This window comes from Bison bison, unplaced genomic scaffold (genome assembly GCF_000754665.1).
Source record: "Bison bison bison isolate TAMUID 2011002044 unplaced genomic scaffold, Bison_UMD1.0 scf7180017864250, whole genome shotgun sequence".
NCBI lineage: Eukaryota > Metazoa > Chordata > Mammalia > Artiodactyla > Bovidae > Bison > Bison bison.
The window spans coordinates 376,458-388,011 of record NW_011494822.1 but is presented as its reverse complement, the minus strand read 5'-3'; the positions used below and the strand labels follow the sequence as shown (position 1 = coordinate 388,011).

The window sequence follows — 11,554 nt, the reverse complement described above, 5'->3', positions numbered from 1 at the left end:
ATGAGAAACGCTGGGCTGGAAGAACCACAAGCTGGAATCAAGATTGCTGGGAGAAATATCAGTAACCTCAGATATGCAGATGACACCACCCTTATGGCAGAAAGTGAAGAGGAACTAAAGAGCCTCTTGATGAAAGTGAAAGTGGAGAGTGAAAAAGTTGGCTTAAAGCTCAACATTCAGAAAACGAAGATCATGGCATCTGGTCCCATCGCTTCATGGGAAATAGATGGGGAAACAGTGGAAATAGTGTCAGACTTTATTTCTTTGGGCTCCAAAATCACTGCAGACGGCGACTGCAGCCATGAAATTAAAAGACGCTTACTCCTTGGAAGGAAAGTTATGACCAACCTAGATAGCATATTCAAAAGCAGAGACATGACTTTGCCAACAAAGGTCTGTCTAGTCAAGGCTATGGTTTTTCCTGTGGTCATGTATGGATGTGAGAGTTGGACTGTGAAGAAGGCTGAGCGCCAAAGAATTGATGCTTTTGAACTGTGGAGTTGGAGAAGACTCTTGAGAGTCCCTTGGACTGCAAGGAGGTCCAACCAGTCCATTCTGAAGGAGATCAGCCCTGGGATTTCTTTGGAAGGAATGATGCTAAAGCTGGAACTCCAGTACTTTGGCCACCTCATGCGAAGAGTTGACTCATTGGAAAAGACTGATGCTGGGAGGGATTGGGGGCAGGAGGAGAAGGGGACGACAGAGGATGAGATGGCTGGATTGTATCACTGACTCAATGGACTTGAGTCTGAGTGAACTCCAGGAGTTGGTGATGGACAGGGAGGCCTGGCGTGCTGCGATTCATGGGGTCGCAAAGAGTCGGACACGACTGAGCGACTAAACTGAACTGAATTTTGTAGCAATATAGTAATATGTTTAGTAGTAATTTCATGCTTTTGTTAAGTAGCTTGAATTTTTGTAGTTATACATTCAAATTTCATTTAAACATGTAGCAAAAGGTGAGTTGTTTAAGGTATGTATTTGTTCTGTTAGGCGTCAGGTCAAAGAAAAATAAACTTCACGTGAGATAAGGTGTTTGGCTAGAAGTTAGGGAGACTCTCTAACTCAATAGCCTTTGATCTCCCACTAGATAATGAAGACTGTGATCGTGGCAGTGCTGCTGGCTGGGGTGGTCCCGCTTCTTCTGGGGCTTCTGTTTGAGCTGGTTATTGTTGCTCCCCTGAGGGTTCCTTTGGATCAGACTCCTCTTTTTTACCCATGGCAGGTAAGTGTATGTCTTTTGCTCATTTTTCCTTTTGTATTTGGAATCAGAAAAATTCTCAGTTGTTTAAAGTGATTTTAAGCAGCTTGTTTAGAAAGACTCCTTAATTTTTTCTATTGTAGGAGCTCTTGTAAAATTGATCAGATGATGCATTGTACCTTTTGAAATACGCAGGTCATATAAAGTAAATACCTTACTTTATCGGTTAAAATGTCACTGTAGGCTTCACTAAAAATGCAAGCTAACGTGTTGGTCTTTTCACTTTTAGTTAGGTTGATGAGTTGCTCCTTTTAGTTTTGAGCCTTGAAGCGATAACCTACATTTTTGAATAATTACACATTTTCCCCCACAAGAGTCACAGGCTTATTAAAAAGAACATTCTGAGGGTAACTGTGCAGGTCATAGCAAAGGCCTCAAAATACACTTGGAAGAAGAGATTTAACTTTTCTGTCGTACTTAGAGCCTGAAGTTAACATCATAGACCTCAAATTTTTAAGAGAGATTAGGGAAAGAGTAGATCTTGACTTCAGTCATTCAAAGCCTTTTCAGCTTTGTTTTAAAAATAAACTTTCCAGAGATGAAAATTTTGTCTACTTTCCTGATGAAGAACCTCCGTAAACTTCAACAGCAGATACTTACTCGAGTGCTTTAGTGTGTGCCCAGACCCTGTGCAGTGTGCCTCAGACGGGAGTGAGGCTAACGCGAGGACTCCTGGGACCTTGCAGGCTGGTGGGAGAGACAGGTAGACAGTGCTGTGGTGGGGCACGCGTGAGGAGCACAGCATTAGGGGGCGAGGTCCTCACCCATCTGGGGGGGTTTCACATACAGTTTTCTGTAGAGACGACGTCCAGGACAACATAGTAGAGTGTAGAGGAGTGGGTGAGAAAAGAAGTATATTCCAGGAAGGAACGAGTGGGCAGGCCTTGAAGTGAGACTGCACACATAGGGGACACTCTCATCTGGTGTGCTCGTAGGTTACAACCTGAGTGAAAGTGAGCAAAAAAGGGAAATTGTTACGTGTATGTGATGCCTTCCTGTAGGAGCTGAATTGCAGTGTAGTGTAATAGCATCAGGGATTGAAGGAAAGCTGTTTTTCACAGAATAATAGCAGCTATGAAAAATAGAGGAATTAAGGGAATTAAGAAAATCATTATTTTGCAATAATTAAAATAATTGATTCCTCTAATTGTCAGTGGATACTGAACCCATCAAGTGAAAGTTGATGGGTCGGTCTTTGGTTACTGTGGTGCAGTAACAAGTTACCTGACAGCCCCGGCTTACTGGCTTAAAACAATCATTTACTTTGTCCACAGAGTCTGTGGGTCAGAAGTTAAGCCAGGGTGTAATCTGCTCATATCTGATTCACGTTCTCTGGGGTCTCATGTGGGAGACTCAGGGCTGAGTGTGATTTGACAGCTTTAGCTGACATCATTTGAAGATGTCATCACTCATGTGCGGGCTGGCGCTGGTCGTTGCCCCTCATTTGGGCTCTTGGCTGGAGCCGCTAGATGTATTTGAGCTTTTTTATAGCTTGGTGGCTCGAGGTACTGGGGCTTATTCCATTGCACTTCAGGGAAATGAGTGTCCCAGCCAACAAGGCAGAGGCTACATCAGCTTTCATGGCCTCCTCTCACAAGTCCTGCACATCGCTTTTCACTGCCTCCTACTGGGTACGAGCAAGTCACAGGTTGGCTCAGACCTATGGGAAGTGGACATAGACCCCTACCACTCCATGGGAGAAGAATTTGCAGTCATGTTTTAAGGCCACTACAATGCAGAAGTGGTCGTTTGCATGGTGACAAAGTGTCACCTTTCAGATTACTTGATACCCGAAAGGGAAACAGCTTCGTAGAGGAGGGGTCAGCAGACACTACCTTGATCCATGTGATCATTGCAGATGTGGCCAACAGATGCTCTGTGCCTCCTGAGGTTGTGTGGTATGCTGCACTAAAAACATCAGAACAGCCTGAGTCCAGGAGCTGTGCCTCCTGTTGGATATGAACAGTTGACGGAACATCAGCATTATACTGCCACTCTGTGACCGTGATGGATCACAACAAAATTAAGGCCGTAATTAAGGCCGTAAAACAAAATAATCACGTCTGAATGCAGGCAAAGCGTGAGCATTGTCCACACCACACAAATGATCAAATGTGCCCATGCCTGGCTGCTCCTTTGTTTCCAGCGGCAGTTTTATTAGCCTCAGTCTGTCCTGTCTTCTGGGTAAGATTTACTAAAATATCAAATTATAGATTACCAGGACTTTTCTAATGGGCTTCCCTGGTGGCTCAGACAGTAAATCATCTGTCTGCAATGCAGGAGATCTGGGTTTGATCCCTGGGTTGGGAAGATCCCCTGGAGGAGGGCACAGCAACCCACTCCAGTATTCTTGCTTGTAGAACCCCATGGACAGAGGAGCGTGGTGGGCTACTTTTCTAAATAGCATCTGGAATAGAGCAAAGCCCTGCTTCCTTACATTCTCCTCAGATCACTTCACACAGGCCAGAGAACTATCATAAGCCTTTGCTAACACTCGTACTCAGGGCTCTGAGTCCTCCCCACTGTCTGTTCTGCCTCACCACGTTGAGTAGTGATGCAGCTTGTTCGCCTGTACATGTGTTCTTGGTGGTCTTGACGGTGTCCGACATCCTGACCTTGGCAGAGTAGTTGAAATTACTGTTTCAAGAATGCTTGTATGTTGTGACCCATCAGTTTCACTTTTCAGAAACCCTGCAAAGAAATATTTACGTGTGTGCAGGAGACGTGAACAGGGTTGTCCTGCTGTCATGTGGTTTTTATGATGTCAGAAAACTTAGAAGCAAGCCAGATGTCCATCAGTAGAAAATGACTAAATCTGATACATCTTTGCTTTTGAATTCAGCGCAGCAGTTAAAAAGAAGTCACACTGTGTGTTTCATTTTTTGCTTTTGTTTTGCTGTGTGTTTTAATACAGCTTGCTCTCAGATACATTTTCGAGTATAGGATAGATATAAGTTGCCAACAGCATGATATCCTTAATATTCTGGATAAAACCCCAAGTTTGAAGGAACAACTTGTGTTTTGTTCATCCCTGACTCTAAGCTGTTCTGTGGGAGTTTGGGCTCTTCTGGAATTCTAGCACAGTAGGTAGTGTGGTGTGTTTTGTTTTGTGGGAAAGAACTGCAAAGCAGAGGATTTGAAAGAGCTGGAACCTCAGTGTTCTGTGTTCCTCCCCAGGTGAACATTAACTTCACTTGGGTGCCTTCTAGACTCCCAAAGGCCACGAGAGAGCTGAGCTGGTGGGTTGAAGCTTCTCTGCCTGGAGCCTGGAAGGATAGAGAAAAAGCAGAGAGGCTTTCTCCATGTTCTCATTGGCAGGCTGTTGGCTTGCTACCTTAGAGGTCTAATGAGCTAAAAGATCCTTTTGCAGCCTTGTAGGCTATTCTCAGTCTGAGCCTCTGAGCCACATTGAGCCTGCAGAGAAAAGTAACAACTGTTGTATGTAAGGAGGGGCCCAGCAGCCATAGAAAGAAAAGGTCCAGTGACAGGGAATTGCTTGCAGAGCTGTGAGCATCCAAACAGAAGATAAAAACACAGGCGATTAGGATATGTGTGAATGCACACACAGCAGCACCCATAAAACACAGTGAAATTGTCGTGGTGTTTTATAGCATGGATTTGAAACAAATTCAATAAATGAATTTAAAATGTGACCAGTCACCATTAAGGCTCAGACTGGAGATCTGGAAGACCAATGCCCAGTGCACAACTGAAGAGCAGATGATTGAGGGGAGAAGAGGTGGAGGATACAGCCAGGAGACTCAATGACACTCATAAAAAGGGTTCTACAGTGCGAAAGGCCACATTGAAACAGAAATAGACGTTCTTAAATGAATGGAAGAAAAGAACTAATCTGTAGGTTGAAGGAGCTTATCAAGTTTGGTGAAATGGAAATTGATGAGGAAAACATATATTTGGGTACATCTTGGTAAAATTTCTGAATTAAATCACAAGCTCCAAAAAGAACCGTACTGGCAATGGACTTTGTACCACTGAAACCATAGAAGGTAGAAAGGTGTTTAGAGACCACTAAGATAAAAGGGACAAAAACTATGCTTCCTGTACCCAGACAAAATGTCATTCAGTCATTCATCTGTCACGATAGAGTGGTGTTCGAGGTTATGCAAGAATTCAGTGCATGCCTCAGCCTCCCACCCCATTTTGAAGATGTTTTGGAAAACCAGCCAACCAAACTGGAAAATCAGAACAGAACAGTATGAGCAAAATCCATGTAAAACAGGTACTACGTATTTCCTGTGGGACATTACACGTATAGAAAATGGTTGGTGCCTAGGGAAACCAATGTAGAAGATACTTAGCAGATGTTAGCTGTGGTTACTGCTGCGGGGTGGTCACAGAGGACTCCAGCCGTCCCTGGAAAGGTTTCAGTTTTATGTAAGAGTAGATTTAAATATTATGTGATACTTTAAAAAAATACACAGATATTTTAAGATAAACAGAGAACAGATTATGAAGGAGTTTGTGTGCCATGTTTAGGGTTGTAAGCAGGGAAGGCTCTTCAGATGATCTGATTTGCACTTTTAAGAGATCCCTTGGGTGGTGGGAGTGGCTGTCGCTTTGGCTGCCTGGTAGAGAGTGGGGTTGGGCAGGAGGCCCCCGTGGGGAACTCCGTGTGGCAGTGGGGGTCCTAGTAACAGTTCAGCAGAAGTGCCAGTGCACCAGCTCAAAATGCTTTGGGCCCTCGGGATGGCTTCTTTAGGTCAGACAGGGCTTCCCTGTCCAAACCAATAGAACAGCCTAAGAATGGTGTGATGAAATAAAAGCAGGGCACTGGTTTATTTATTTGCTTGTTGAGATCTCCACTAAAGTCAATATGTTTCTTAGTTCTCTTGGGAAAATAATGCAGATTTTTTTTGGGGGGGCGTAGATAATAAGAATGAGTTTTGGTAGAAGTGTTGAACTTTCCTGAATTTTTTTCCAGTGTATTTATTACTCTTATATAAAATTGTTACTGATCCAACAGAACTTGTGTTTTGAAGTAAATAATGTAAGAAAATTGTATAGCCTTTGTGTTGGGTTTATTGCTAGAAACAAAACCTGTTAAGTGATTTTTATTTCCAGGACTGGGCACTTGGAGTCCTGCATGCCAAAATCATTGCAGCTATAACATTGATGGGTCCTCAGTGGTGGCTGAAAACTGTGATTGAGCAGGTAAGCAAGTTTGACTCATGGGACCTTTATTTTCCATGTTCCCACTTCTCTTCAAGTTTTCTACATTTTCCTTAATGAGGATATAATTTTTTTTTTTTTTAGGAGAAAGGCACTTTTTACTCTTACCATCAACTACTCTTAAAACTTCCCTTACCTGAAGTTAACTGGTAGCTTAAAGTACCTAGAAGCCTGAGCAAAAGTAAAGGCAGAATTTAGCACGTGTGCTTTTCTTTGTTTTTTAGAGCAGGGATTCAGGTTTGTAAATCTGTAGTAGAGAAAAGAGGTCATTGTGTAAGGCAATAAAGAAAAAGGCAGGAAAAGAATAGATTTTTAAAATAGAGCTATTCTAGCTACGTAGCACCTAAGACAGTTTTATATTATGGAACTGTCAGATAATTTGGTCATTGTGATAACCTTGAAAGAGATAGGTTGTGCTTCTGTACTTTGATAATAAGGCTAGGAAGTAGGATAATTCATTTTAGGGAGATTTCTTCCAAAATAACCAATGTAGTAAATTTTGGTACTTCTTTTAAGTTTGGTTTCCTAGAGGATGGACTTACAAACAACCTACTTGTCCTTAGGGCAGCACCAAATTAATCAGGTGTTACAGTTGCATAGCACTAAAGGTACACCTCCTTTTGATGTATAGGAAATAGTTCTCAGTCCAGTGTGCACAAAAAACTAGTCCAAAAATTTCTGTACCTGGAGATGTGTGGGAGCGGGAAGAGCTATTATATGTGTTTGCATGTGTCTCTCAAGAGAGGGCTGATTCTGAAGTGAGATGGATTGTGGGGTACATGGCAGCATATCCATTCACTGTAGGGGTACAGACCAGTTCACTTCAGAGGTTCTAGGTGAGACCCTGACCCTCTTGGAGAATAAACATTGTTGATCTTTATGACATTTTTCTCTCTGATGCATTCTTTCTCATACATGTGTCTAAGTCTTTAAAATGATTGAGAAACAATGAGCTGCTTTGCTGCATTAATTTAAATGCATTTGGGTTAAAAGAACTTTGAGGGCGTCAGAGGAGCTTGTGTGTCATTCACACTCTGATGCTCTGGCGCGTGTCCAAGGGATCCAGGGCCTGGAGTGAGCTGCACCGCACTGTGTGATCGAGCGCCAGGAGAGGCTGAAGCATTGGGGAACACAGTGCTCTTCAGTTTGGTTCCCTTCTGCACACCATGTTTGTTTTCCATTATTCCCAAGATCTCCCCACTGCCATCCTTTCTTTCCTCTGCAGTACTACTCAGTAGAACTTTCTGGATAAAATGATGGAAATAGTTTAGAAATTCTTGAATTAAAAAAAAATTTCACTGTAGCATTCTTTCATACTGAATTGTTATATAAATTACCTTTTGATTTGTTCAAATATGATTTATAACTAGATTTTTAGAAACATGCTTCCTGTTTGTAATGTTTTCTTATATTCAGATAAAATGAATGTAATCTTGAGTAGTAACACAGCTTACTCTCACACAATTTATATATAAAGTTAGTTCAAGTTATGTGGTCCTCAACTAATGTTACGGATGCCACCTGGTGGTGTATAGCACAAAGCTAGTATAGCTGTTATTCTCGATTAGATCTTACTACTTCATCTCTTAGCAGAGTTAACTGCAAAGTTTTAGGAAGTAAATGCATGTCTTTTAAAAATTTGTGGACACCACACCTATGTTGTGTTCCAGAATTTGCCTTGACTTCTGAAAAAAAACAGCCACGTTGAATCTGTTTGAGTTAGTAGATCCCGCCCCGTGGCTTGACTGCGGTAGAGATCGCCCTTTAGCCTGGAGGAATTTGTCTTGTATATTGGCTCTCACCCTCCCCCTGTGTTTCAGGTTTACGCAAATGGCATCCGGAACATTGACCTTCAGTACATCGTTCGGAAACTGGCAGCACCAGTGATCTCTGTGCTCTTGCTTTCCCTGTGTGTACCTTACGTCATCGCATCCGGCATCGTTCCTTTACTCGGTGGGTTTATCCACATCAGTACATTCTTGTCCCTTCCAATATGAGGTTACCTGGCTCCAAACGCTTTATTGTAAATATAAATCCAGCTAAAACAATGATTTTCAAAGACTTTTTTTTTTAGATTTCACTAGTCAGGGCAAGATAAGGATAATAAAACTCTCTGTCACAGTTTTTTTCTCTAGGCAGGTAAGAAAGTGTTGACACGTAAAAAAATCTTCTTTAGCATAAAAGAAAAACCAAAGAGGAGATGCTCATTTGTGACACTTAAACATGTAGACAGCTGAACAAGCCTCACATGACCTTAAAGCACATGTTCAGTAATATAGACAGTTTACCCCTCCAGGTATTTTTCTTCTACTGAGTTCTCTGTCTCAGTTACCTCCATGATCATCCAACAAATAGCATGAATCAGAGACCTTGAAGGTCTTACATGTCACCTGAGGCTCCGCTCTTCTGACTCAGCTGGCTTCTGAGTGCTGCTGATCTGACCCCAGGAACCCGTTCTCTCATCTGTTAGCCCTTGCCTGCCTCCTGTTGAGACAGAGATTGGCTCTCACCGCAACCTCAGCTGTCTTGTCTCTGGGTTTCTCTGCTCAGAACCCGCTACCACTAACTCATTCTCCACACTGCAGCCACGATGACCTTTCAGAATAACAAGTCTTACTGTTCAAGACTTCCTGGTGAACATGCTTTCTTTGGTTGCTCTGTGGCCTTCAGAGCACAGTCTAGCTCCTGGGGTAGTTCACGGGGCTCCTCCTCTGGCTACGGCTGGCCCCAGGCACTCCTGGCTTCACTCTGGGTCGTACAGGATGAGTTTCAGTTAAGCTCCCCTTCCCTCTTCTTAGGGAAGGGATGTATTTTCATTTCACTGTCTTTCTGTATACACTGTATATATACTTAAGAATTCTCCTTTCTTGTTGTTTTACAGGTGTTACTGCGGAAATGCAAAATTTGGTCCATCGGCGGATTTATCCATTTTTGCTGATGGTTGTGGTGTTGATGGGAATCTTGTCCTTCCAGGTCCGCCAGTTTAAGCGCCTTTATGAACATATTAAAAATGACAAGTAAGTCCAGACTTCATTGGTTTATCTGCCCTTGTTAAAATGTCATGTACCTTAACTATTGTGTCTGATGTGATAAATCACATGAGGGAAAAGTGCTCAGATTCTGGATGTATTTTGAGGTAGAATGAACAGGATTTGCTAACAGGTTGGGTGTAGAAAGTAAAAAAGAGAGTTATTAAGTACTTGGCTTGGATCAAACAACCAAAAATACAGAATTATTGATGGAGATGAAAAAGACTGAAACTCGTTTGGGGGGGTAGATTTTTTTTAATGTCCATTTGAAGTACTTTTCAGTCTGTTTTCAGATGTCTTGGTCTGGCAGTATATTAAGTAGTTTTAGATAAAAAATAAGAAACCTAAAGAGAAAAAAAAAGAAACCTACACTAGGAGCTAGCAGTTGTGCCTAAGCCCTTCCTGTAGCCACGGGCCAGTGGGTTACTCTGCCTGTGGCTGAGAGAAGAGGTTGAGGTTACGTTAAAGTGTTGTGCTGCGCTGTCTTTTGAGGAAACGTGCTACCTGCCCTCTACGAAAACCCCTTCTGGGGTAACAGCCCTTTGACCCTCTGTCTCCTACTGGAAGGCGGAATCCTCTTCTGCTTTAACGTTGTTTCACAGAGGAAGTGCGTCTGTCATTCTCCGTCCTCGTCTGCCCGGGAGAGTCCCAGTTTACACGTGCCGCCTTCGTGTCTTTGTTAGCGGCCACCGGCCCCCACCACCCCCACCCCGAACCGGCTCCTGTTTAGTCATGAGAGCCAGCTTTAGACAACAGATTATTTGGTCACCTTGTTACTCTGAGGACTCTTACTTAAGAGTAACTTTTTAAAGAGTGAAATCTAGAGTGTTCAGGGCTTCTCCAAATGACTTACTGATGATGTAAACACTAGACCTCTTAGGGAGTCAGAGTGTAAGTTCTGTCAACCATGAAAGAATGGGGAGGGGTTTGGCACGATTTCAGCACGATTCAGTGCTGAAAGTCAGTTTGTCTCACCTCCCCTGTCTTGGCAGTGCAGTAATACTGCAGTAACACACAGGAGACACGCCCTCAAGGAGCTGCCCGCAGCCCAGCGCACTCTGTTGTCTTTCCCCTCCGTCTGTCTGTGCAGGCGCCATGGAGGCCACATCCTGTTTGCAGTGTATATCTCTCAGGGCTTGATCCCTGGGAGGCGCCGAGGTTGCCTCTGTGTGTGGGGGGCGAGGGTACCAGGACTGCCTGTGGGCTCAGAGGCGTCTTTTTCTGCCCCTACTTTTTGGGTCCTGGGCACGTTTACTTTGCTTTTCTCTGTGTGTTTGATATCTTGATATGGTTTGAACTTCAGGTGTGTGTCAGGTAGTGCCCTATGGATTATGTCAGGTACTACTAGGTTGGCATTGTCTAAAACATTTACAAAATCCTCACAGTTTGAAAAAACACTGTTTGGTTGGGGAACAGTGGGATAAGGAATGGTTACCTTCAGAAAATAATCAGGAGGACAAAAAGAAAGGGCTTAAACAGTGAGCTCATGACAAAGAAGCTGTAGGATTAGTGGAATGTTTTTAATAAGCTCCTTGGCATAAACTGCCAGAGCACCTTGTGCGGCATATGTGTTGGTAGAAGAGTGATAAGATGAAAGTCAGGGTGGAGAAAATCATGGTGAAGAAGAAAAGCTGCTGAGTCCTGAGTCCTCAGCACATGCCAGGCCTCCGTCCCTCGGGCTTTTGTGTGCTTGCTGTTGGCTGCAGCAGTGCCCAGTGCCCTGTCACGGGCTAGCTTCCCTCTCCCACGCTCACACCATCGGGTCAAATCCTGCTGGGCACTTCTGGATCCCTGTTGCTGACTCCAAGTGGGTGCACTTGTTCCCAACCCCTGGCCCAGCTTGTTGCCATCAGCTTTGCACCCACTTTTCTCCTGGGGTCAGCCTCCAGGAGAGGCGCGTTCCTGCTCCTTCTCCCCAGCTCCTGCGGTTGTTACGGGGACGCTGTCCCTGGTAGGGGACTCCAGCCTCGTCACTCCAACTGCAGGAACTTCCATCTCCATCTCTGCAGCCCTGCTCCATCTGTCGTCACCTCCCTGCCACCACATCGCACAGGTTACGGACAGTTAGTCTTCT

The 11,554-nt window shown here is 43.8% G+C and overlaps 1 protein-coding gene across 1 annotated transcript in view; it reads left to right on the top strand.

Moving 5' to 3' along the window:
• Positions 1-11,554, top strand: part of MARCH6 (membrane-associated ring finger (C3HC4) 6, E3 ubiquitin protein ligase) — a 62,615-nt gene that overhangs the window by 46,822 nt on the left and 4,239 nt on the right. Inside the window, exons 22-25 of the mRNA XM_010847538.1 lie at positions 1,091-1,225; positions 6,344-6,433; positions 8,272-8,404; positions 9,333-9,468. Coding sequence (XP_010845840.1) covers positions 1,091-1,225; positions 6,344-6,433; positions 8,272-8,404; positions 9,333-9,468 — 494 coding nt within the window. The remainder of the gene's footprint in view (positions 1-1,090; positions 1,226-6,343; positions 6,434-8,271; positions 8,405-9,332; positions 9,469-11,554) is intronic.